This window comes from Haemaphysalis longicornis, unplaced genomic scaffold (assembly GCF_048455015.1).
Source record: "Haemaphysalis longicornis isolate Haplotype H1 unplaced genomic scaffold, Haemaphysalis longicornis Haplotype H1 scaffold_6, whole genome shotgun sequence".
Classification (NCBI taxonomy): Eukaryota; Metazoa; Arthropoda; class Arachnida; order Ixodida; family Ixodidae; genus Haemaphysalis; species Haemaphysalis longicornis.
Window position 1 is genome coordinate 37,169,966 of NW_027526407.1, and position 27,339 is coordinate 37,197,304.

The window sequence follows — 27,339 nt, forward strand, 5'->3', positions numbered from 1 at the left end:
GCAAAACTTTGGCGTCTTCCAGTAACAAAGGCAGTGATAGCACAAATCAAATATGTAGCAAAAAAATCGGACGAACATACCTGCCTTCCAAGTGGAGAGTGTGACGTTGCTAAGGGACATCACTTAATGCGCCTCTCCTGTATCTATTTCCAACCCCAAGCCTTGTGGCGTGGTCCCGGTGGCGCCATCCCGAGCCAAGCAGCGTGGGTTCAGGGGAAGACATAATGTGGTCTATGACGTTGCAGTACATCCGCCGGCGGTAGATGTAGGAGTCCTGACTGTCTTTAGCGTGTGACGCGACGGTGAATATTAAGGAGGCCAGGGGTAACATAACGTCACGGTGTATACGGTTGCGTTCGAGCATTTCTTTACTCTTCTAGTTGCCGTTTGTCAGACTGCGGACAAGGTGCCTACGCGTGTAAATGATACGCCAATGCAGCAAGCTCTTTTTTGCGAGAAGACGGCGGTTTATTAAGCATTCTGCTTAGATGTTGGTGGCCCGGATGCAAACCTATCCCACATTATGAAGGCTCATTCATCGTTGGCAGATCTCAACAGTAGTGGCTCTCATATTTCAGCGAATGGCGCTCACATTTTTATCTAACCGGCGGCCGTTCGCTGCACGGGGTCTGTAGCTGAAAAGAGAGTTGTTCACTGTCCCTAACGTAAGCTAAAAAAATGGTAGCTAGAATGTTTGCTGCTAAAGTGGGGTTTGCAGGACCTTTGCAAATAATCGTGTGTACTTCGTCTTACAAATATAAAACACTCCAGCAGTCGCATTTCGACAAGCGTGTCAGCATTCAATTAAACCTACTGGAGACACAGACCAATGCAATGCGAATGGCAGGTATGAACCGAGTAAACGCATAAACTTAAAACGCAATATACTTCTAATCCTCAAAAAATGCAACTAAACAACACACAAACCACGCGATTTTGTTAGGTATTCACGAGAACCCGCAATTTGTTCTACAGCGGCCTGCGCAGTTGGTATCAGTAAACTCCCCCTAAGTCACTGCTAAGAGGTTGCGACCGACACTCGGCAGATTGTAACCCTAAACGATCATTATCCCACAATTTGTTTTGCGAGAAACAAATTACTCGCCAAAGCATGATGGTTCGTTAAACTTGTTCACAGCTGCCACGCCAGCGCGCCCATTTTCTTTTTGTGGCTCAAAAGCTTTAGTGACCCAGCCTTTCTCACAGGAATTGTGCGCTTTCGTTGTCCGCCTATGCTCTTTCCCGATTCTGTTTTTCTCTGTCTCATTACCGGCGCATAAAATGTGTTTAGTGAAGGAAGGCCCTCAGCTGCCACTTTCTTTCACTCTCACTACATTCTTCCGCATAGTCAAACGAGCACTGCCTACATCAGCGACCGTATAACGTTACGAAAGTGCGAGGATTCGCGGCTTTTCAGCGTTTATTCTCAGCGACCGTTCAACGAGAGTGAATTGGAAATATCAGTAAAGATATGGATACACGCAAAAAGAGGGCGTCGAGAAACGGTACAATATTTAAACAGAACGTAGTTGTGAAAATAAAGGTCGTGGCGCTGCTTTTGGCACAGTGCGTTATTTTCTTGTTTTTTTTTTGCTGCGTTTAACAGATGTGCGCTCTCGCGCTTCATACAAGAATAGCGCCCCGCACCCTTAAGAGGGTGGGGACAGCCTATGGAAGCAATAAACCAAGGCCACTGCAATAACATCAGCACAAACACGGAGCTAGCGAGAGAGTTCGCACGAGAAAAATAGCGTGAGTAAGAGAGGAGGGAAAGAGGGAAATGGTCCCACAATAGTGCGCCTTGTGCTTTTTTCGCAAGGTTCTGTCGACCGGAAGGACGTTGGTGCGTCAAGGGGTCGGTGCACCCTGGCGCTTTGAAATTTAGGTGGACGTCTTTGAGCATGTTTTGTGAAAGCCGCGAGGGAAAAGGATGAGAAGTGGTCTTGTTTTTTCTGTGTTTATAGTTATCCTCTTGCAAGGCGGTGGAATGAAGTACTCCATGACCTCCAGCAAGAACCCAGAGTACTGAAGGAAGCGGGCTAAAATACGATCATATTTGCCGTGACATGCCGGGGCTGCTAAATTTTGAGGTTTGAAAAAAACACCCGGCGCGGCTTTCCCTCCGTGGAGTTGTCGAGTTGTTGTTGGGCGTATGCAGCAGAGCAGGAGAAGAATGCGCTCAAGAACTGCGCGGGACATGCCGACGAAGACGTTACACGCTGTTCCTTCATCTACATGTCCCACCTTGTTTAGAGTCAGAACGGTCTCTCCTTATTAGAGTTGCAAGAACATGCAGCAATAAATAAGGAAATCGGACGTCTTGAATAAAAAATAAATTTTTATTCTTTGATGCTGCTGAAGGTAACAGTGATGTAAATAACTGCAGCCTTTTACGAATCCTCTTTTTCAAATAAAACACCGGCTCGATCTTACCACGGGGCATTGAAAGACCACTTAAGATTTCCTTTCTGACTCCTGCCAAAATCCCATGTTCGATTTTTTAAGCTCGTTTTTTATTTTGTAGACTTTATGCGAAATGTTGAAGCAGCTTTGCCTTAACTGACGAATTTATAAACACCATAGCATTGTTCACTGCTGCAAGAAACAGGGTCTTGTTCACTAAAAAACCAGAGATTTCGAAGCGTTACCGAGGGGAATTTATCCTGGGCAGAAAACCAAATGAAGCCTCTCAAAGCGGTTTCCAAGTCTTCAAAAGCGAGAAGTGCACAATGAGAACAAAGAAACTTCAAGGTGGTGTGAAACAAGAGGCCAAATTCTGCACAATAGGGTAGCCCCAGCCCGGTGCCAAAGCTTTGATAGGAATGTTTGGATGGGACAGCTATATTTCCGTGCGTGCATGCCTTGATATGTTGTGAAGAAATATATATTCTTTTTTGAAGACACACAGTCCCCGTCAGAAACGTTACAGTACGGCTGCTATTTAACGCCCCGGTAGCTATTTGCCCATCAGTAGCCATAAAATGTAATATAGGTAAAAATGTAATGTCGTAATCAAACGAGCCCCTCATTTTCCATTCTGATGGGCTATTTATAGGTACCATTGCTTTTTATCCGGCGCTAAATAATGCAATAATCAATGATTCACATCACGAAACCACCCGCCTTTTTCCTCCGTTGTGAATAGCTTAATATGCGCTGTTCCCAACTTTTTAGGCTCTATAATGATGCTAATATAGATGTTGTCAGGGGCGCCCAACAGTCGGAAGCCTATTTATGCTTCAAATTTTTCGCGTCAAGTAAAATAATACCACATAAATTACTCTTTCACTTATGTGAATAATTGCACAAATAAATAAAACTCGCATAAGGCAGGATTGCTTGTTTGTCCTCTGAAAATTTGTACAGAGTTAAATCGAAACGCACACTCCGGCAGGAATACGCAGAACCAGGATCCTTGTAAAGACCAGAGCGCAGGCAGACCGAAACGTTATGCTAGATTATGCAGTAACAACAGTATTCCAAGCTGATTGGATGCCCTGAAAAATCTGTGCTAAGAGAACCACTTCTAATGTCACAGTAGAGAAAGTACAAATTGTAACTTATTCTTAAATACAAATCCTTGCGAAATATGCAAGTTATTTACGTACTCATATTGATTCCCCAATATCCGAAAGGCCCTAGGGTTCAGCTTCTTTCATGCAACGTGCGTTGTGAAATCAGGAAAAGAAGCTTTTATTTCCGTAAATACTGTGGAGCCCACTGCGGCACAGTGCCATCTGTACATCCTCACACGTCTAAATATGAAGTTATAAAAAGGAGGGCTTCATTCTGACAGCATAGCTGTATTTAAAAATGATGCGGTGTGCGAAAGCTTCTGGGAACAATGCTATGTTCTGGTAGGATGACACAAATTCTCAGCACCCTGACTTCTCAGCTAAAAATATAAAAAAGGGCGCAAAATTTTCTGGACCAATTTTCTTTTTCTACAACTTTCTAACTAAAACCTTTACGAGGCTTTTTCTCGGCATGATGTTTCGTAGGAATGTCCACTATAAGAAAATGCGGCACAAGCATCTGGAGAAAGAGCGCTTCCATTAATGTGCTGTCATACCCACGAGAAGGCTTCATTTTTACTTGGCATGACTAGTTAACAAACTGAAAAGCTTTCTGTAGCTTCAGAACCATAAGGCATTGTGTTTAAAGGACGAAGGTTATTTTCTCGATATAAAAGCTTCATGCAACTTGATCAAGACAAACTTGTTGTCTCTGTTGTGTCTTATATTGTCGCAAGGCCCTTCTGGTGAGGGATAACATCTGACATGGTGTCTTAGTAGCTTGGACGTTGCGCTGCTGAGCTCCGCTGTTCAGCAGAAGAAGAGCGGAAATTGCTGTGTAGTGATTTCGGATGCACAAAGGATTCTCAGGTGTTCAGCATTTATTCGGTTCCCACCACGTCGGCGGGACTAATAGCCCTCCAGGCGGAACCTTATTACTTAATCAATCAAGCTTTATTACATATTCATGGGTACGAATGATAGGACCACAGACAGAAATATGTTCATATGCTCCTTCACAGAGTCTGTGCGCTTAGAACTCCTAAATTTGAATATCATTCCTGGGGGTCTACGAGAAAGCATGCCGTTAAGCATGCCAACTAAGGGAAGTACGCCACCGGTTGCTACGGCGGCGCTAACGCCGGCACCTGACTGCAGGTACAGTGTTCTCTCTACTTTATTGCATAGTTACGCGGCGAAAAAGGATATATACAAAAAATTCACAGGGTTGAGTTCCCCGCAAAAGCTTCGTGGCGAGCCTCTGGAATTGGTCATTATGAATCCTCTGTTTCTCCTCTGGAAAAGTATCTTTACGGTTAAGTCTTTGGTGTTCAATTAGCGTAAACAGTGGCAAAGACAGGGGTTTGCACAATGAGGTAAGAGAGCGAGTGAGCGAATGAGAGAGAGAGAGAGAGAGAGAGAGAGAGAGAGAGAGAGAGAGAGAGAGAGAGAGAGAGAGAGAGATATCTTTATTTGTCGAGTAAAGGCTGGTGCAAGGGCCCCGCCCTGTAAGAGGCGTCCCTAGACTGGAAGTCCTTGACTTATACTGACTGTACTTGCGCGGGTCACCAGGCTGAGCTGGCCGACCGGGTCCGGGCTCGCGAGGAAAGTCTTCCACTGCTCGAAGGTGGGGTTGGGCAGGGGGGGGGAGGGAAGTCTAGTTTAGAGTGTCAGGCTGAGGACAGTGAGCGCAGTGGGAAGGTTGTTCGGTGAGGAAGGTGCCAGAAAAAGCCCCTGCAAGCAAATTGTATTGGTCATTTTGAGACGTTTAAAGGGTGCCGTGAATGACTCTACAAAATCAACGAAAATTATGGATCATTATTCCTTTCGTGGCTTATTTAACAAGCCCGTCTTAAATTTTATAATGCTTTCTGGGCCCTTTGTTGAGCACAACCACGTATACTCTAGCTCAGGACGTTTGTTTTAGGAAATGGTAAAGATGATAGCGGGTGCTTGCAACATGAATCTCCTTACACACGACAACCACAGCACCATCACCTGCAATACAAAAGCGCTTGAGATATAGTAAAAAAAAAGCTAAATGAAAATATATAAAAACAACTAGTTAGGTTGTTAAGGCTTTCACGGCCATTTTTCGGGTATGATAAAGCATTATACGAGAAAGGTTTACAGCGCAGGCGCACGAAGGACGAAAAAGAACGTTGCACCACAATCCCTTCTGGTTTAACGTCCTTCTTCGTCCTTCATGTGCCTGCGCTGTAAACGTTTGTCATCAACCACCAAGCTCGACTGCTTCTTAGTCACTACAGGTGTGCTAAGATTGGTGGTTAATGTGTATTTTTGAAAACAACACTGTTTGCCTATACAAGGTTTGTGTTGCTTCCAAGTGAGAGCAAAAATACGCACTTGTTCCAGGCATGCACAACAAGCTCCACCATTCCCAGGAGGTTTAGAGCGACGCTTTCGCCTTTTACTTGACAATACACTTCTCCTCTGACCCAGTATCAAGTACCCGCACATTCAGCTACGATGATTGTAACATTGGTTTGGACATCCCTGAGTTATATTTGGGGGCTTTCTAAGCGTAAGCTTAAATAAGATTCCACCGCTAAACTGCAGAGGGCTGGAGACCAACGATTATATCCTGAATTTGTGTTTTTCGAGACCCAGTACAGTCACAGTGCCACATAGCAGCAGAGGTTCAGAGCAGAGGGGCCTTACTTACCAACGTTTGCCACCTAGCTTTCTAAGTGGTGCCAGCTGTTAAACGCAGTGAATGCGACATAGACATAGCCCAGTACACATCCGCTGATATGCATTGGCTCACGCTTTCTACGGAATTTTCGTTTCATCTGATTCCCAAAACGTCCACAACGTGACAAGCATAGCCCTCACGGCACACACGCGCAGATGCAGGATGACCAAGATCAATGCCACTGGCGGCTTCATTCCCATGCCGTTAACAGCATAAAGTCAAAAAAAATTTTCAGAGTTTAACTTATCACTGAAATATTTATAACACAGATTGGAAGCCCCGTTCATAAGCGTTAGGAATGACTGAGGCAAAAATACACAAATGGTTGTCTCCAACTTTAAAATTTCGGTTGCGAAACACACCAAGGGCTCTTTACTGCCACTTTATTGCACAATAATCTCGCATGCTACAAGCAACCCATCTAGGCAACTACGCCGTACTGATCCTGTTTAAAATTTCTCTCCAAACCTAAGCGATAGCCACCCCCATTTATCTAGAGCAATGAGGCCCTAAACCTCTCCAAAAGCCATTGCAACAGCTGCGCAACATATCTGAGATGGCGAACCAAACTTTCATCGTCGTCAAGCCTAAGTGACGTATAGTGTGAGGCCACAAATCATAATTAAACTTTCTGTGCAATCTTGCGGCCTTCGGCAACCAACCAACAACTGTAACGTCTTTTCACGAGTCCGTAACTAGGGAGTATTTTGGTGTGTATTTTTGGCATTAACTGGGAAACTTAACTCACCCATACATTTTGCCGTCCCGAATAACAGACCGGAAAAAAATGCCCCAATATTGAAAATAATAAACCACAACACCAGATACTCAGATCTCAGGAGGCATGAGAATTATGGAATCGGCCGACCTTCGTGCAAATGAAGCTGATGGAGAAGTATTTTATGATTGACTGTACCTTTGTAGCAAAAACTTCCGCGATATTTGTTTTTTGACAATTTGTTCACATGGTCATGAGGTTTCCCATTGCTTTTTAACCTTATGGCGGCACGTACTTTGTTTCACAATATTCAGACTCACCTTCATGGCAACTCGTTCGAAATTACGTGCCCAGTCAGCATCACGTCCGAACTAACGAGCTCTTGCCACCATTGCATTACACACACTTTCGCCGGGGCCAAATTTTAGTCTCTGATTATCTGAATGTATCAATTATTCAGGGAAGTACTACTGAGCTTTCTGGGATAAATAAGCTTCCACACTTGCTTCAGGCACTTTGCGGTGTATCTGTTCACAAGAGAAATAAGGCTTCTTATTGAAACAGCAGAAATTTTTCCGGTGTTTTCAATCGGTAATTGATTAGCCTTTTACGCCAAGACCTGTTGGCAAAGCCTGTGATCGAGTGGACAGGACACTGTCTATGAAAATGTAGAGGATAGGGTGCGGTGGCCCTTACTGCACTCACAGTTTTGGACTGTAAGCGCAGGTTTCGATACACAAACTTCCAAGTGTTATAATCGTATTGCAAAATTCAGTCAAAAAATACCATCACTGCCGAGTGGCCAAAGGTATGTTCACAGGAAGGGCAAAGTTGTGTTAACGCTGAGCAACTTGCACGAGGAAGTGTATTTTAAATGGAGCGAGAAAGAATAATGCGAATGAAATTGAACAAAAAATGATTTACGTTTAGAGGTTCCTGTAGAAAACGTAGGCACACGCAAAGCAGTTATTTCAAAAAGGAAATTGCCGTTCTCTCTTGGGGGGGTGCAACGATCGGAATAAAACTTCGCGGACACTCGTAACCACATTTGGGATATTCTCGTCTCCGGGAGCACAATACATTCGCCAGCATTCGCATGCCGAAAATGGATCTTGCCGGTTTCGTAATAAGCATTACATAACCCGTCACTGCAGTACCTAAAAGATTTACGCAACCATCTTTCCAATTTGTGGCTCAAGAGTCGGTTTCAGCGTTGTCATTTTATTTCGCCGAAGCAGGCCTCAATTGAGGCTTAACAAAGTTAAAGCTCGCTGCTCCCGGGGGGCAGTCTCTCGTCACATCTCTCGCGAATCGAGTTAAGAGCGACATCTCCTAGAGACGTCCTTGTTCATTGTCAGCAGGGCTTCAGTGCTTCCTTCATCTTAGGTACTCTACCACCAAAAGCAATCGCCGCTAATTACGTTTTATTCAATAGGCAGTCGTAAACGCGCCACAATGAGGAATTTGAACTCTCGCCGTCATGTCTTACGCTGGCTTTGCACTGGGGCGTTTTCGTAGGCGACACAGCTCTGAACAGGGGCATCGGGTCTGAGACCGCGAGCAAGACACTATTACCTCCAATTTTGACGGGAAAAGCTGTTTCGCTTGCTAAGCGGCTGGTCATCGTGTCACACCGCCGACTGTCTCCTAAGATTTCCCAAGCATTCCGACACGGCTACGTTTACGAGAATAGCCTCAGCGCTGTCGTCGACGATAAAATTTGCGCCTGGAAGAGAAATTTTGGTAAATCCAATACGTTGACCTCTGTTTTTATGTACTGGAGGTGACGACGGAACCCAAAGTGGGGCATTTTCCTAGAACATGTCGCCGTAGTCACTGGAAACACTATTGAAGAGAAGGCTTTTGCTGCATTTTGGTATCTGTTGCTTTGCGTTCACGAATCGCCAATATGAACCCAATACCCTTGTGGTGTAGGAAAAAGCTGCAATGATAAGAAAGAGAGAGAAAGAGAGAGAAAAAACTTTATTTAGAACCAGAGGTGGTTCAGACAACCCAATTACAGGCCGTCTTCAGCGAATGCTGAACGCAGCTCTAGTGCGTTTTTGATGTACTGCACTAGAGCCAACAGTTCCTCAAAAGTGGAGGCGAGAGTCAGCCAGATTTGGTCAATGGGATATTGCAGCTGTGTCGGTTTATGTATGTCAGGAATGCTTAGAATAGTGTAGGGACATTCCCATAGAATATGTTGCTGATTGGGATATCTACCCAAGTGTTTGCAGGCTGGTGGTTCTTGTGCCCTTCCTTTAGAGAAAAGATATCGTCTAGCGGGGGTGCATGTCGTTTTAGTCTGTCTTGTCTCAGTAATACTAATTGCTGCCTGTCTAGGTTAGGGTGAGGTGGAGGTAATTCGCTTCTGTTAGTATAGGCTTCGCATCGAGAAGGACGGCGAGTCTTGTACGAAAACTCAACAACTTTTGAAGCAAGGCAATTAGATCATGCGCATGATGAAAACAATCACCAACAATGATAAGGCAACGAGTATAGTTATGAGGCAAGCACTTCACCTCACACAGTTTGCTGGGTGGTAACTCCAGTACACCAGCAAATTTCTATTTCTCCGCTCCTGTTCTATGCGATACTGAGGGTGACCATAAAATGGGAGGCAATTTAACTTGCTTACAAATATTTTGAATAAGCGTTGTATGCACGTCAAATGATTCTTGTAAAAGTGCAAGCAGGTGCATGCATCCTCGCTTCCTCATGACCGACGTTCTCCTCACAAAGAACTACCATTAAAATCAACTTTTTACGTATAAAACGGGAAGACATGACACCCGGAACCATTCGGATTGCCAACTTTTCTTAAGCATTGGTTTTTCTACGATATTAAAGGGCAAGTACGGCGCCGTAACACAGTGCATCTGCCTCTAGCACGTAACCCCTATAGAATACGTTGTGTCTTCTTAGTGAAGTGGAACTCCGCTTAGAATGGGAAGTCATCCTGGTGTTCATAAGTGGAGAGCCGGAAGAGTAGTGGTAAAATGAGATGCCACAAACACGCAACCTCAGCACTAATACGGGGCGTAAACGCGGCTTAGAGCCTAGACACAAGATGCATCGTCGGTGTGGGCTTCCAATCATCCCTATTTTGTGAAACGTGTCAAAAATGCAAAACGGATGCGTGATGGCTAAATATTTTTTTGTTTTACTCTCTCGTAGGCTCAACCTGCACAGCACCATTGATTGGGAAACACTGGATGAGGAACCTCAAGTATTTCCATGGAATACCTGCGACCTATCGGTGAAGTCCGCTGCGCAATGAATCGTGACAAGCAGCGACGTTCGTCAACCACCGTCACGCAAAATCCAGCTTGAACAGTGCAGTACCTCCCTGACCAAATGACTTGAATACGGTACCACAAACGAAGAAGCATCAGCAGTCCAAGACAAGCAGTGTGGATTCTTAGTGCTTTACAAAAACGTGGTACCTTTAACCAGCTGTGCGTACAACAGCGCATTCCTAGGTGCTTTTTGCAGCTGGACGAGGAATGCCCTTTTCCTTGCTCTGAAGAAGTTGGCGGGAAACCAACGCTGCTCTACTCAAAGTGATGGACGTGGAACAGGCTCACTGTTCCACGTCCCAATTGTGCAGACATGAAGACTTCGCCCCGGTCCCGTAGTTTTAGCAAACCCAAAGTGGGAATCGTGTTGTGAGTAAAGACATCACAGCGATACGACGTGTAGTTACATCCAGAAACAGAGAACGCACTTTGTTCCACGACAACTGTGCGTACAGACTGTGAACGCCGATGGAGAACGTGGCGGTGGCCGCAGCGAGTTCACTGGAGGACAATGCCACTATACGGGAGTACTTGGAACTACGACTGGGCCCGCAACACATCTTGCTTCCCATTGTGATTCCGCTCACAGTGTTGTACGTGGTTGTGTTCGTGAGTGGCGTGGTGGGAAACGTGACCGTGTGCCTGGTGATCGCGCGCAACTCGCACTTCCAAACGCCCACCAATTACTACCTCTTCTCCCTCGCCATTTCCGACCTGCTCATACTCGTCTTCGGTAAGCCATGCACTCAATATCTTTTTGTCTGTCTGTCTGCCTTTCGGTCGGCCGTCTGCGTGTGAATAGGTTTTGTTGCCTGGATAATGCAGAGACAGCGGAAGAGAAAACGTGCAGGACGGCGCCTTTTTTACTCTAAGAATATCACAGAATGACTTTGCGATGTGACATCCACAGTATTCGAGGGCCGGGTATACAATTTAATTCTCTGCTGTGGGTTTTTCAATATTTAAAACCTCAGAATGTCTATCTAGCCGAAGGTCTGTGTTTCTTGCTGCGATTGTTATTTTGATTGGCACATCCACATGTACTTCTAAAGGCACAGCATTGCATCGTAATAATTAGGGGCGAAAGGTCCGTGCAATGTGTCTGTTCGCGTAACCGTATAATACTTACGTCCATATCGGAGTCCCGAACGCGGCGCAATGTTTTCATTAATTTCTTTTCGCATTCAGCACCACCCTCTAGAGTGGCGTCCTCTTAGCCGAACTCCCTGTCCTGCCTTTTTGAACAGGAAGTAAAGGCATACGTTCTGTTCGCCAACATATCTAGATTGCTTTCCACCAACCACGGTGGCTCAGTGACTAATACGTTCACATAGTGAATCTGGCCGCCACGGCTGAGATTACAGACGAAGATGAATGTAATTACGGTGTGAGGGCCGTTACAGCAAGATCGACTACCCGGCGAATCCCATCCACAGTGGCCACATCCCCTCGGAAGACACGTGTATTGTAGCCACAAAGCTTTAGACCAAGGTAGACAAAATTGTTTTCTGTGTATTGCAGATTTTTGAGCCAGTAAGCTGCTGTGTAGGTATATCTGCCTTAGGAAGACAGCAGCGCACACCATTATTCTACATTCGTTGGCTAAGATTTCTTGCGAACAAACTCCTTAGTAGCAAGGTCTTATCCTTTCTGGCATGAGGCAAAGGCCGCATATCATACAAATACAAATGTGCAGCACACTTTCTTTACAGAGGCCGAAAACGGACCGGAATACATTGTTTTTCATATCACTCACCTTGCTTCATTGCCTACTAATCACCGGGGTATCTAGGTTTTAAGCTATTTTATTCAAAAGGGAAAAATAATGACAAAAGTCTTATGAAAGACATGACAAATTTGATAAAAAGTTAGTCGGTTTAGCGTCATTCGATTTAGATTGCGTGACTCCAAAATTTATTCATTGCACAGAGTTAACAGAAGGACACATCAAAGGTACCTGCTTCGACAAGCATCAGGCAACAAATGATTGCCAAGATTATCCATTACAAAAATTTGCGCCGGTAGCTCCAATAATGCGGGCGTAATCTGAAGCCTATGGAACTGTTCCTGTGCCACATTGCATGGCTAACGCACCGTGAAGAATACGGCGAAACCTTACAAGCAGAAGAGTATGGTGGCTTAGCATGATACTCCGGGGTTGAAGAACCTTGTCATTTCTTTTGTTTTTTGGGTTTGCGTAAACTTCCTCTCACCGCCTACCGCCTTTGTTCCCCATCTGACACAAGAACTCTCCAGCAACAGGGCCTAAGAACTTTTCTCTAAACTTTTTCGACAAGTTTCCGAGGTCAGAGAACGAGACGCAGTCTGCCCTCTTTTTAGAGGAAAGAACAGTCTCTTCTTCACGAATATTTGCTGATTGGGTGAAGTAGTTATGCGGTTTTCTATTCAAATTCTATTGCCTGTTATGTAGAGAAAATACACTTTTTAGCTAATATATATATATTAGGTACTGTAGGCAGCGTTCCAGAAAAGGAAGTCCACTTCCTGCCACGGACATTTGGCGCAGGGCAGATCATTAAATTGCAAACAACAGAGCGCAAAGCCTCCGACTCATGCAGTACCGTTGGGCTGAAAAGTTCTTAAACTACACGCATGCGCGCTTCGTACTGATTTTTTGAGAATGGGCCCCATTCATGGGGGACGTGCTTGATCAAGAAGCGACGCAGGCAATTTATTTTTAGGCGTCCACACCCCCCCCCCCATGTCCACAGGTAATGCAGAGTAGGCAAAAACTAGACTGGTGAAGGTTCTGATGCGCAAATCTCAGATTGATTTGGTGGGCACCCTAATAAATAAATAAATAAATAAATAAATAAATAAATAAATAAATAAATAAATAAATAAATAAATAAATAAATAAATAAATAAATAAATAAATAAATAAATAAATAAATAAATAAATAAATGAACAAATAAATAAATAAATAAATAAATAAATAAATAATTAAAAAAATAAAACATAAACAAAAAATAAATAGGTTTTGCCTAATAGTAACACAGCCAAAAAGCATACTGCTTGGCTTTCTAGAACAACGGAAAAACACGTACGAGTAGAGCACAGCCCCAACACCCCACGAAAGCCAACTCGCTTGCTTGCCTTGCTTTCTACCTCCCTGAAGAAGCCGATTTTCTCCTAATATGAACTCGAGCATTAACTCCCAAATGGTCATCCGCCAACGTTGTTATCGTGGACGGTTGGTACAGGCGTTTATCTCTGCGACTTGCCCCTCTCTGGGAGACATAAAAGCAATTCTGTTGGCTACACCATAGCTTTGCAAGTGGCAACTAACACCCTCAGTCAGATCCTTGCTGTTTGATGTATTGTTTTTTTACAGAAGTGGTAGCCAAATAAACCAATAAGCGATAATAATTGGTAACAAAAAGCCAAGTTTAAGACTTTTATGCTTTTTTCTCCACTCCTACCAAAGTGCACAACCAATAATTTTCGCACCCCTAAGGCGAGGAAACGAAATAGCCTTTCTTTTTAGTCGAAGAAAAGCTCCGAACAAAAGAAAACAGGCTGACTTCCTGGTAGCAGGATGGCCCAGTTAGTAACAGGGAATTGTGATTTAGGAGTTGCTTACACTGAGGACCAACTCTAGCGAGTTGCCCAAGTTCCGATTTGTTGTCTCGAATGGCCCTTACTGAGACGCGTTCAGCAAAGTTAGTTCCGGGCCTTCGGGCACGTAAAACGCACTATAGAAAGTACTAGGCTCCCTCTACATTCATTCGGGTAGAATATTGTGGTGTCAATTTGAGTGAGCACTTTGGTACATTGCTAACTAATTGAAAATAAGCATGTAAGCCCAGCGCGCACTTCACTAATGTCGTCGGAGCTCCACTGGTAGCAATCCCTCCCGGCTAACGCGTTTCCAACTGCACAATCACTTTAATAGCAGAAAAGCATAATCAACGGAGTCTTTATACTGTATTATGGGAGGTAAACACCTCACCAATGGCTCCCTCTTGATAACGCTGCCTTAAAGAAATTTTGTTTCCCAGTGGTTTTCTCAAATAACGCCACACGGGACAAGCCCTATCCGCCACTGCTGCGTCATGGCTCTTCTTTGCGGTGACACGCTTTTCTTCGTATGGCTCTTCTTCGTATGTTTTGCGGTTACATGCACAGGCGACGTCTCGTGCCAGTGTCGAGTGCACTTAGCTTAGGTATGCCCGGTGCCGCAAGGGACGCGACGCTTTTCCGACGGGCCACGAGCCAAGTGGAGCGCGTAGACAGCGGGAAAGGTGGCGTCACGCGGGTGGTGAATGGGTCTAAGCTTAGCAGACACAGGTGATGTGTCTAGGGCTGGATGAAGGCCGAATGAGGCAGTGCGCCACCTTGGACGCTTGAAGCTCTATTTGAAGTGCTTGTTATTCCAGCCTCCCGCAGTACATTCTGCGTTGGTGGGCGTGTTGTTTGGGTCGTTTGGCTCGGAAACAGAGACCACTTAGCGACATTGAAATGGCACCACTCTAGGCAGGTGCGGTCAAGCTTCCCTTAAATTTTAATAGGGGAACTTAAATATATAAGGAAACATATAGTTTTTGTCCCTTTTTACCACTGCATGGTCTGTGTTGAGACCAGTTTATTTCCCAGCCACGGAACGTGACTTGTTTAAACTTCAGTTTATATCAACTGATTGGCTCACGTGATCGAATAAAAAGACACAGGTGGGTATTGCAACTTCGTTTCCGCAACATTTCTTTAAAATATATTCGCAGTATTATTACGTTGATCTACCAGCCTCATGGAAGTATCGAGTTATTGTGGCAAATGTGATATATTTGAAAAAAAGGTAATTCTGTACATTGCGGTGAACGTGTTTTGAAAGGCCTTTTAAAGTCACAGAGCTTTTAAAGTAAAGTCAGTATTGTTTAAGTGCACGTGATGCTGTCAACTGGTGCACAACAACGTGTAATATAGACTATTTAGAAACAGAATGCATGCAGTGCTTGACACGCTTCACAATGCTTAAAAATGATAGAGGTACTAATGTACGAGGAGCGGGTGCCCAGGAAATTGGTGTTGACAGTTTCAACCGATGAGCTCATAAATGCAACAATTCGAAGTGAAATAAAATTAGCGTAAACGAGCAGACAAGCGGACCACTCACTTGTAGGGCCCTCGGCCTCACCAGTATTGGGAAACTACACAGATTACTGCGCAAACGCTGCTTGTGCGAGAGGCAGACAACCTGTCAGGGTTTGAGGTTGTCAAGATTCCTAACTCAAAATCCCGGTTGTATGGAAGCCTAAATATATCCTTGTCTGCGATGGTACTACACATCCCAGCTCAACGCTTTTATCTGGCTACATCACTGACTAAGGGATTATATTTTCGAAGACTCCAAATGAAAATCATCAGAAAATGCGTGAGCCTTCATTCCTCACGCTCAGCTATATATTATGGAACTTCAAAGTCGGCTTCAGTGCTGTGCCAGAATAATTAGCAGCGAATACATTCATTAAAAGCCACATAAGCCATCTTCTTATGAAGCTTCAAAACTCGGTGGACATTTTTAAAAGCATTTGGTGGGGCGTTTTGTTGCTTTTTTTCTCTTGCAACTACCCGTCACACGGATTAATTTTAGTGACTAGTCGCAAACAGACGCGTGGGTATTAAACGGCCGTAAAAAGGCAATGCCGAAAATACATGATATAAAACTAAAAAAATCCTGATAACTAGACCGCCTTCACATCACATGAATGCTGATTATGAGAAGCTGGCTTCGTAAACCTTTCTTTGGCTGCATCTGTTGCGTGGCAACAGCCGCTATTGCGTTGTTGCGATAACACCCGTCCATCACTTGGAGTTGTTGATCAATTCACTCTCACGCTACAAACTGCTAGCCTCCTGGCCTGGTTAGCTCATTTGGTTGTGCGGCTGCTCCAGTTACGCGCTGGTCCTACGTTCGAATCACGAACCAGGACAAAGTTTTCTTCAACTGCGAAGTTTTTGAGAAAGGTGTACAGCTTTTCTTTTGAGGAGTTCGGCTGCATTGAGGTAAATGTCAAACTTTCCATCGCAGTCACTGATTTCCAATGACAATAACATCTCTCATTTAGCCCCATGATGTGAGTAAATCAGTTACTGCAGTGAGCTTAAGAGGTCGCGCTTAGGCATTGCGTTTTCAAGTTCATTTACAAGTTCATTCCGCGTACACCCTCTGACAACAACGTAGGTAACACGGGCCAAAAAGTTTAGCAAACGTAATTATAGAAGATTCAGGTGTATTACGGGAGCAGGACTCACTAAGCTCATAAAGTGGTATGGTGGAACGTTACAAAGAGCTTGTTTTCGCAGCGTAGGGATTGCTTGGCGCGTATAAGTGAAAAGAAGTATTTGTGAACACGGCGTGCCTCCGGGCATGCCCTGCTGCCAGACGCGGTTCTTTTTATCGTTCCTTTCCACAGAATATCTGCAAAGGTTGTGACCCTAGAGTTGTTTATATTCCAAGGCACAGGTCGTGAAGGTAACGCCGAGCAACGGCCAAGCTCTGCATCCCTGTGATAAGCATTGCCTATGCGCAGGGTTACCGCCGCTCGGGTATTTCCATGTCTTGAAAGTATAGGCGAAAGCCTGCCATACTCTGCCTCTGCAAGCGTCTTGGGAAAAAAAAGAGTGATGTGTCACTTCAAAATATATTGTCCACTTTCACATGGCACTGCCAACCAAAGAGAAAGTGAGCTTTCACGCAATACCAGTTAAAACACTTGTCGAGAGAGGCAACTTGCCGCGTCTCTTGCGTCCCTCTCATCGATGGCAAGATGACAGTTATGACATTATAAACAGCTGTTTTAATAATTTCTTTTTATTTGTAAAGAGTACCATAGCGAAAACATTTGTGTGGCTCTGTTTAGGAATTGTAATAATTTATTTACGGTGGTAGCCATAGCGAAATATACCTCAGCGTTTCCGCTGGCGTTCAGGTGAAAACCGTAGATGAAGTAGATACCGCGATGTAATCCTCGCCGCATCAAATGTTTTTTATGACACTTCTCAAAAGCTCTAATTAGTACGGTGAAAGTACGATTTATTTTGGGCTTAAAGCACCGACGCTACAAAGGCGGTGAGGTGGGCCTTAGCGTGGGGCTCGGCATTAATTTTGACCACCTGGGGATCTTTAACGCGCGCCCAAATTTCGAACGCACGGGCGTTTTCGCTTTTCACCTCCATCAGAAAAATGGGCGCCATGGCCGGGAATCGAACCCGCGTCCTCGTGCGCAGCAGCACAACGCCTTTGCTACTGAGAGGGTGGAAGCTACGAAGTGTGCAACGGCGGTGTCCCTAGGCATCGCTATGTAGCGGTTACATTGCCCCTTATGTTCCTTGCTTCCGTCATAAAATGGGTCACTGTTCTTCATAACGAAATAATTTCAGGTCAACAAAGACGGCTTTTATAACCTTCATTTAGCTTTAGCGTTACATCTGTTTTGGTTTTTTTCTTGCTTTTCCCTTAAAATGCCCTGCGTGGAGCTTCTCGCCCAAGCGGAAAGACAGAGGAAATTGAGGATCTCCGGTGGTTTCCCAGTGGCTTTTTACGGAACAGGCGGAACCTGGAGCCCGTACTCACTTGTACACTTCCTCGGGAGATCTGGAGTTCGTTCATTTTGTAACCTGCTGTGTGTCAATGAGGCACAGTAAAGCCGAGCCACTTTACAGGTGAGGGTTCTGGTGAACGGAACTACCTAAAGGTCTCCTTCCACACCAACACTTGCGGGTGAGATAAGGCTTGCCGGGCGCAAAACACAGAGTTGAAGGTTTGATCCCGGACGTGGAAGCCATTTTTTCTCGAGGATGTAATGAACGTAAACGTGAGGAATTGTTAAACAATTTGAATCCCTCAACTACGCTTCGTCTCACTTCCTGGACGCAGCTCCTGCGCGTAAAACTACAAGATGGACTTTCTTACTCAGATGCGTTTGCATTCCACGTCAGTCGACGGTTGTGAGCTCGAAGCTCGGGTTACGATGTGGTGCTGATAAGAAAAACCAGGAAAAATAATTCAATGCTTTCCTTTAACCTCCCCCGTTCAATGGCTGTCAGAAATGCGGATAGTTAGAACAGTTGAAGTATGGGGTTTTGCGCCATTAGGAAGTCATTGCAGTGAGGATGGTGCAAACAGCGTGCACCTGGCGCAGATGTACGGCCGTACATCTCGTCCGGACGCACTACGGAGTTCTCCTCATCGCCGGGTATGATAACGCTTTAGAGTTCCAGGATAAGGCGCGAGGCCTAAGTGTGCTGGATTTTGCTCCTAGTACGTAGTCTCATTGGTGCACGGGCCACCCACCAAGCATGACGTAATTTCTTGCTTCTGGTTTCTGGGCCATCAGGCAAGCAGTACGTGGAGTTGTCCGTTGCCCTTGCGGCTTAAAATATTCATCGGCAGAATATATAAAAAAACAATATTCAGGAGCACAATAATTATTCTGTAACTCTATAAAATCTTTTAGTACAACTACGTATTTTTACTTTGGGTTGTTTTAATTTTTTTAGTGATCACAGATGCACTTCACGAACATTCACTACTCTCTTGCAGGTACTCCTGAGACACTATGTCAGATGGGGTTTTTCCGCAATCTTCACTGCGTTGTTTGGTACTCCACAAGGTCCTTTAACGAAAATTTGTTTACATTCAAAACACCCCACTCTTTTCTTACATCTCCTCCTATGCTGGTTGTTCCACAATTCATTGCGTCACCTCGTATGGTTGCTGATCACCCTTTGCTTGTTTCTGGTTCTTATTCGCCAAGCGTAAGCATTTTGCTGCAAAATAATCGGCACTCAATAATAAAGAAATCCAATTGCAGCCACAGCCAAGTGCCACCTGCTTTTTTAGCATTCATAACCTCCAAGGTGGTTCACTGGCTAAGGCGTTACGTAGTTGGAAAAACGGACGCGGGTGTGGTCCTGGCCTTTGCAGCTTTCTTTCTGGTGTAGGCAAAACACCAAAACTCGTGGGTGTCGAGATTTCGGCAAATATTAACCGCCCCCATGAGGCCTAAGCGATCCCGAAACTTTTTACTACTTCTTGTCTCAATGCCCAGGTTTCGTCACTTGAAACGCCCAAACTTTTACTTATGTAATTTTCGCTTTTATGCTAAAGAAAATTCACTTGTAAGGTGCCCTTTTTGTTGTTTCTTCGCCTCACATTGCAGTGCCTAAATGATGGTGTTAGTTTTACCATGAGGTGGTACAACTCACGACTGTCTAATGGCTGACAACAGGCAGGAATGTCATGAACAGCTAATTTTTTCCCCTTCTCGCCGTCTAATACACTTCACCTTATTTGAGTGTTCCGGAGGACCGCAGTCTCGCATGTTTCCACCTGCCTCTATTCCTGTTCACTTCCGTAGCATGAATGTAATGCCGCACCAGACTCACCTCCTCCCCTTATTTCTAAATATATTTCCTGTTCCCCGTCCTACTATCTTTGTAGCCTTTTTTTGTCGTGCCTATTCTTGACTCAAACAAACCAGAAGAGGCAAGCGCTTTTCTGAGAGGTTTTATATAGCCTTTGTCTTTGTTTGATTTTTGTTACGCAGTTTTTTATACTTTTTATCGCAAGGTTTTTCGCCGTTTCGAAACTAAAACACCATCGATATCAGTAGACCCTGAGAAGCTGACATTCAATGCTGAACTCCAACCCCGCCACATTCACTTTAAATATAAAAGTAGTTGTTTTTGATACACTTGCCACTCAGCTGTGCATCTAGGCCACTCTAACCTGTACTCGAAGAGTAGTTGTGCTATATTTGCAGTTCAACTCGCACCTGTAAAAAAAAACAGCGTCTTTTCTCTCTCCCACGCCTATACCTCTCAGTCGTCTGACGCTTAAATGTGTGGTCTGAACACAAAGAAAACTGGCAAAACGGCCGCAAAGATGGAGTTGGCAAACGTTGGGACGCACGTACTAGTTACAGAAACAACTTTTCATCACGTATTGGCACGGGACTGTCCGATACACAAGCAAACCCTGTTTTTGTCAACAAGTGGCTAACTGTCTCTTTACATAAAGGCGCGAATTACAAAAGAATTGGACAGACTAAACATCTTCAAAACACCGAAACATAAGAACACTAGGCTGTTGAACCATGCATAGGACTTCACAGCTTAACCTATGCACATAGGTTGATGTTAGACGCAATTGTAACCACAAAACGTTGCTAGTCATACCAGCAGAAAAAGCACCCCAGGGGCAGAAAAGGCACATTTAGTGGGCGAGTGCATGGGTGCACCGAATCGGGATGCTTGCAAGAAGTTCATCATCTTCAAAGTGTGTAGGGCTCCGTAGTCAAGGGCGCCAGGGGGTTTTGCGTGATTGTCACCTTTTCGTCACGGTTTAGTTGTCATTTTTTAGTTGTCTGCGAATTGCACTCCAATGTCCAGTTGTCTGCAGCAAACTTTAGTCGCAAACCATAAGGCTGTTCCGCCCGCCTACAACCACTAACGTTACCTTCCTTCGGTGGACGATCGTCAGAATAGAAGGAAATAAAAAAGCACTTAATCTAAAACGGAATGCGGCCCTTCCGTCTCGCGCATTCGTTTCTGTTTTCTTTCATGACTCATTGGCGTTTCCACCCCAGGCAAGCATACTGCGGCTAATAATTACTTGCTTCTTTTGAGAGCCGCTTTCTTGTATGTGACTTTTTTAGTTCCTCGCTTTTATTTATTCCTTTTCCTTCGTTTAGGCGACAAAAAGTAATTCTGCCGATGATACTACCACTGATTGTTATCGCAAGCTGTGCAAGTTGGGCAAGGCATGTCTGTGTTTAAGTGCTGCCCGCTTTGTGCCATTGGAAACATTTGGGATATAGTTTTATTGTGCTGCCTCCTCTTTCACTGTGTCTGAGTGTTGTGTTGTAACTTTTTGATGAAGTTCATGGCATTGGGCAATTTTATGTGCGCACCCGTTGTAGACGGGGAACCAAAAAGCTCTTTTATTATGAAGTAAGATGAAGCGAACCTTATCGCGTCACGGCTGACTGGGAGAACTGAGTCCAGCTTTCAAGTAAACAAAGCGTTGCTAGCCGCCAAGAAGGATTGAAAATGTACAGAATGATACGAAATGTTGTAGCTAACACAGTCTTGTGCATCGAAAGATGGGTCAATCTGTGCTGCGTCCAAGATTGCCTCGCCACGCACTATAATCACAATCCGGACGTGACTGCGCAAGGACGTAAAAATAAAGAGAGGAAATATAAAGAAAAACACAAAATGTAGCGTGATTGTAGTTAATTCTTCTAGGCAAATAATTCTGCGCCTCTTTTATCCTGCAGCTTTCATATGAAACACAGGCGACCTAATGCGAGTTAAGCAGTCCTATTGTGAGTTAAGCTTGAATGGCAGATAAAAGGGTTTATGAGTAAGATGAAGAAATTTATAAAAAAACTGATGTAATAGAACATTATAAAAGGCACAGTTTTTGTTGTGTCTCGAATCATTCTGCTTTATTCACCTTGCTACGAACTGACTTTATGGAAAAATAAAGAAGCCAACCAGAAGTTGGCTACAGCAGGAGCCATCTGTGCACTACATGAACATAACATGTAAATCATTGATTTGATTGATTGATTGATTGAGTGTAGGGTGTAACGCGCCGACGCAGAACAGACTATGAGGCATGCCGTAGTGGAGGGCTCCGGATTAATTCTGACCACATGGGGGTCGTTAACGTGCGCCGAAATGTCGTACAAACGAGCGTTTTCGCTTTTCGCCTCCATCAGAAAAGCGGCCGCTGCTGCCGGGACTCGAACCCGCAACCTCGTGCTCAGCAGCGCAACGCCTTAGCCACTTAGTCTCCGCAGCGGGTACATGTGAATCATCGCTATAGGGAAAACCAGATTCCTAATGTTAGCTTATAAACTTGATCTGCTTTTAGTAGGTTATGTAACAGTGTACTGGTTGGCAACGTTGTTTTTTGAAAGCCACTTACCTTGACTAAAAGGCTTGACTGCATCTTTTAATTGTGGTGCCTGTTTAATTCCTTACCTTGCGCAACAATAAAACCAGTGAACCAGTCAATGATTAGCACCACTGAAATGTCTAGAAGCCAATACACAAGAGAACCATAACACGGTTCAGGGGAATAAAAGAAAACTACTTCAACGGTTTTGTTTAGCCGGGACTCTTCTGCTATAATATAAATCGCGAAACTGAGCACTGCGCATGTGTTCAAAATTATTTAAAAAAAATGAAAAGCACGCCCCAGGGCCGGAACACTAAACCTCGTGTTGCCGCAATAACATTGTTATAAAATATTATAAAAAAAAACAGCGGAAACATTTTCTTTAAACTGCGCGCACTTAGTCTGATGCTTTTCCTGATTTGCGGTAACGCAATTTTTTTGGCGATGTATAATGGCAAACAATAATGCCGCACAAATGATAAAGAATAGACACCTCGTGAAGCCAGCGCTTGATGTCAAATGATCAAAAAGGACACGCCAGCTCATTGAGAGCCAGAAATGATACCTAGCTGCAATTATTTCCGAGCGCTAGATTTTTTTGTGGTAGCTTGCGGAGATGCAGTAACAAAATGCGAGAAATGGCGAAAACAGGGAACGCACTACTATGAAAAAGAGGATTAAGTTTATAATTACGGCCGCCCAGGAGTGCAGGGTTAATTGGACGTACTTTAAAGAGACCAGGTTTTAGAAATCACGTATGCCCGACCGTCTGCCTTGATAAGTGCCCAGGTGTCCCTGTTGTATTCAGCACCAGATGTCTGCTAATCGGTTCCTTTTTTCGCTTTTCTCGGGTTCATGGCGCGTGTGTAAATGTTCTTAGATCGCGGCACGAGGGGATCAAACGGCCAATGGTTTCTTTAAGAATGGCAACAAATGTTCTGTCCTACTTCGACTTCTTTATTTTTCATGCTCATTAACACTCCTGGAGCAAAACTAGGCAACAATTGGGGTTGAATTATGCATCTAATTACACGAAATGTTTCGTATTTGGAAGTGCTTCAGATGCTTTGTCAATTTCATCTAAAAGAAAACTACCTGCTTATGAAGAAAAACATATAATTGTCATTATTGGGTAGTGTGATTGCTTATAAATCCTCCGTGTCTTTAAGGCGTACTATTACGATTGTGGATGAGAAGTTAAACTAACACATTTTTGTATTTTCTTTGCAACTCATTGGAGATTTGGAGATTGTATGGTCCACCGATTAGCGGAAAACGTTTTACGACGGGTACGAACAGTCCGATATTGAAAGTTGAACGCACGCAGCAACATGTTGCTGGTGTTCTTTCTAATCAGTTCCTCGTTTTGCTTCGTCACCCAACCCCGCTTTGTTGCATTTTCTGTCATATTTTAGGAATGCATTGCGGGCTTCAGTAAGCGAAACCGCCGCCGTGCAAGAGACGGTGCAGATAAATTACAATTGGCTGTCAGAAACACAGCTGACAAAGCCATATTGGCACCCAATCACTCACTTTGGCGCGGAGAGAGTGGCCATCCGTACGCAAGATGATGCGGATCACACAGCGGAAGACGTCACTATGGGAACAATGAACGTTCGGCCAATGGTTACGCTCAACCCAAATTTTCTGCTCGAGGTAGAATGATTACGGCGTCAACTGTCGCGTCGTTAACACGAAAGTAAAGGTTCCTTGAGGCTACGACTGAAGCGGGGCATTAGGCGTTACATTATTCTTTTACGTTCAACGTCAACAGCTGGCTTCCATCGGAACGCTTCTCTTTGCACTCATTTCACTTCATATTAAGTACTGGTTGACACCATAATTCTTAAGATCGCAGAAATAGGCCTGAGCACACAAACAGCAGTGAATACGCAGACTTGCTGTGGTTTGTCATGCAAAACGTTGCATACTCACAAAGTAGGGTATACCTGCATTAGCTTTCCCGTGTGTGGACACTTCCGCAACAAGGAAAGAATAATGATGATGATTACCTGAAAAGATTGATTAGTTGATTTTTATTGATTGATTGATTGATTGATTGATTGATTGATTGATTGATTGATTGATTGATTAATAATTAATTAATTGACTGTGGGGTTTAACGCGCTGACGCAACGCAGGCGATGAGGGGCGCCGTAGTGGAGGGTTACGGATTAATTTTCACCACCTGGCGATCTTTGAAGTTCGGCAAAATCTCGAGCACGAGCGTTTTTGCTTTTTGCCTCCACCAGAAAAGCATCCGCCGCGGCCGGGATTGGAACCAGCGTCCTTGTTCTCAGCAGCAATTAATTTTGACCACACGGCAGTATTTGACATGCGCCGGTATCTCGACGCACAACTACACAACACAGACCTTCTGTTGCGTAGTTCTGCTTCATCCATGTACAAAATTTTGTGCTGTTCAATCTTCAGGTTCAGGTCACCACACGGACAACATGGTGCAATATTGTTTAGTGCTTGGGACCTCTTAAACACAGTAAACATAAAACACAAGTGCATAACAGAAGGGAGGTGGTATTTTGACTTTAAGTGCATTTTGTCCTGGTTTTAAGTGATGCAACTTAAGGTCAACATGCACCTAGGTTAAATTGGGTAGAGAAGAGGCGGTTAACTTTCAGCAACAAAATAGGCTGACGTCCACTGGGCTAACGAGAGGGCTGATGAGAATAGCGGAAAGGTCTGGGAAAGTATGAGTAGCTTACCGCCACAAAGAAATATTCAAAAATGCCCCTCTAGGTGCATTTCCCAAGGAACGCGTAGATGCCGTATCATTCTTCCATTTATTTTGGCCATGACACTTCCCCCGATATCTGTGCACAGCTCGTACGAATATGTATAGTTTGTTCCCATCGATTCCGACCAGCTGGCGCATTTCTACTTATACGTAGTTTTATTTACAGCGTGTCTTGTATTGGCGTAAGTTAAATACCGTAAGCATAAGCTTGGGTTAGTCATACCCGAAATATACACGCTACCAAAAAAGAGATTCAATTCCTCACACCCTATCGGGTGTTCTTATATTAGCAGTTACTTCGGAGCACCTATCGCCGTAGTTTAAACCATTATACATCTTCTGAAAGGGTGGTAAAATTGAAAACGTCAGTAGCTATATACGACCTATACACCACATACCAGTATACGACAAAAAGACCTATATACGAATACGAACTAAACACGACATACCTATATACGAGAAATACCCTTATATATGACATACTAAGCAATAAACTCTGATTCCCAGTTGTGATTTTTAACACCTCATTTAGAGCTTACCAAGAAGTGTGGAGCAACGCTGAGCAAGGCAGTTTGAAAAGAAAACTTATTCGATATAAAAACTTACCCGCAAAGACCAAACTGCCGGTGCCCCCTGCTTCAAAATCTTCTCAGGTGCAATATTTTTCTTCTTGGGTTCGCAAAAAGCCACTTTGGATGTCTGAACTTTTTTTAGATACACACGTATCAAGTAAACTAAGCATATTGGAACGTCTGCTTCTAGATGAAGGCTAAACGGTCGCCCACCCGCAAGTAACCAAACCTTGTCGTCCTCTATAATGCAGTGCCTTTTTTTTAAACAGGTGCTACCTTCTGAGGCCAAGTATGAACAAAATGTCAAAATCAGCAAAAAAAAACGTCTAAACATCTGCTCTTTCTTTTATTCAAATCGCAAACCACACAGCCTTGCATAATATATGCAAATCCCATTGGTTACGAAGTCGTGGGTTGACTAGAGTAAAGAGACGTATAACGCGTTTTGTACCTTTTTGTGTAATTTTTAGCGGATGCTCACTATGCATGCGTAAAAAAAGCAGCACTTCTTATTCTTTACTCATGAAAAAGACTGGTTTGGCAATAAACCTTAGTGCAGAAGCGGCAATACAAATGGGAGAGACGGGACTGGCGCTGATGCAACTTCGTTAACTACTATTGCGAATACTGCAAACAAATTAACCCAGCCGAACGTTTTGTATTGGACGCCGATGGATTTGGACTAGATTTTTACATTTGCACTTTATGCGGCTGTTACGAGAATGATTTACAAAGAAGCGCAAGGGAAAATAGAGATAAAGGGAAGCTTGAGCTGACATAGGAAGAAGGGTAATAAACACTAGAGGATCCACATAATCCTTTCTATCCAAAGCAGAACGTTTTATTTTGCGGCAACCTATCTAAAACTAACCCCTGAAATAAATATTTCTTCACCTTATCCTCTAAAAGGAATGAACAAAGTGTGCATACAAAATGTCAAGAAAATGTCCACTGCGTGAAGGCCCAAATACTGAATATAAGCGTGCCTTACTGTCGTAGCTAAATGTAACTGAGTCAGCGTCGGTTCTCCCCAATTCCGTTTGGTCAGTTCCATTTGTTCATAAAAATTTCATCTTGTTTTGTGGCAAGGTATTGTTTATGTTAAACTCGCCAACGACACCAACAATAGTGACCACTAGTGTAGAAACTTTACAGTTGAAGAGGAAGAGAAAACCGGCTGTTTAAACAGCCGCATACATGCTACATATTGTCACGTATCCAAGCACGACCCAGGTTTCCTGAGGGAACAAAACTTTTTTGTAGCAAACCTGTGCTCGGCTATGAACTCAAACGTTCGCACAGCGGTGACGAAGCAGTCAACAAGTCGCGTACACAGGCGAGTGTAAGCGATTCGAATAGCGCTGCGGCTGCCATGGGAGCATTTATCTTTTAGCGCGATTGTTTCGCGAAACGTCGAATTTCATCAAAAACACTAGAGATCAAAGAAGAATGTTTAATGCAAGTGACATTCTCCCACTCTCCCTAGCAAAATAAGATAGCCCGTGCGGCATTCAAAAGATCGCCACCGGATGGTAAAACCAAAAGACAAGTATACAAGCAGAATGCATCGTTCGCGGCATTACCTCCCTATAAGAGTTCATATACCCGATTCTGAAGGAAAATGACAGTAAAAACAAAAATGGCCGCCATCATGCGTATGAAGGTTTCACGCGAACCACGTGGACGACTTCCGGCCGCGTGCGCCGTCGTGATGTGCCGGAATCAGTGTCGGGGCCAACGTCGTTGATAAGTTGGCCACCACGTCGTTGGATTATGTAGGCTCAGAATTACAGTCACAGCAGCTTCTCACTCAGTTCGCGACGTGGAA

General features: G+C 44.1%; 1 protein-coding gene across 1 annotated transcript in view; it reads left to right on the forward strand.

Annotated features, from left to right (window-relative positions):
- Positions 1-27,339, forward strand: part of LOC144142478 (neuropeptides capa receptor-like) — a 151,407-nt gene that overhangs the window by 107,386 nt on the left and 16,682 nt on the right. Inside the window, exon 2 of the mRNA XM_077674020.1 lies at positions 10,130-10,984. Within this exon, the coding sequence (XP_077530146.1) occupies positions 10,720-10,984 (265 nt within the window). The 5' untranslated portion in view covers positions 10,130-10,719. The remainder of the gene's footprint in view (positions 1-10,129; positions 10,985-27,339) is intronic.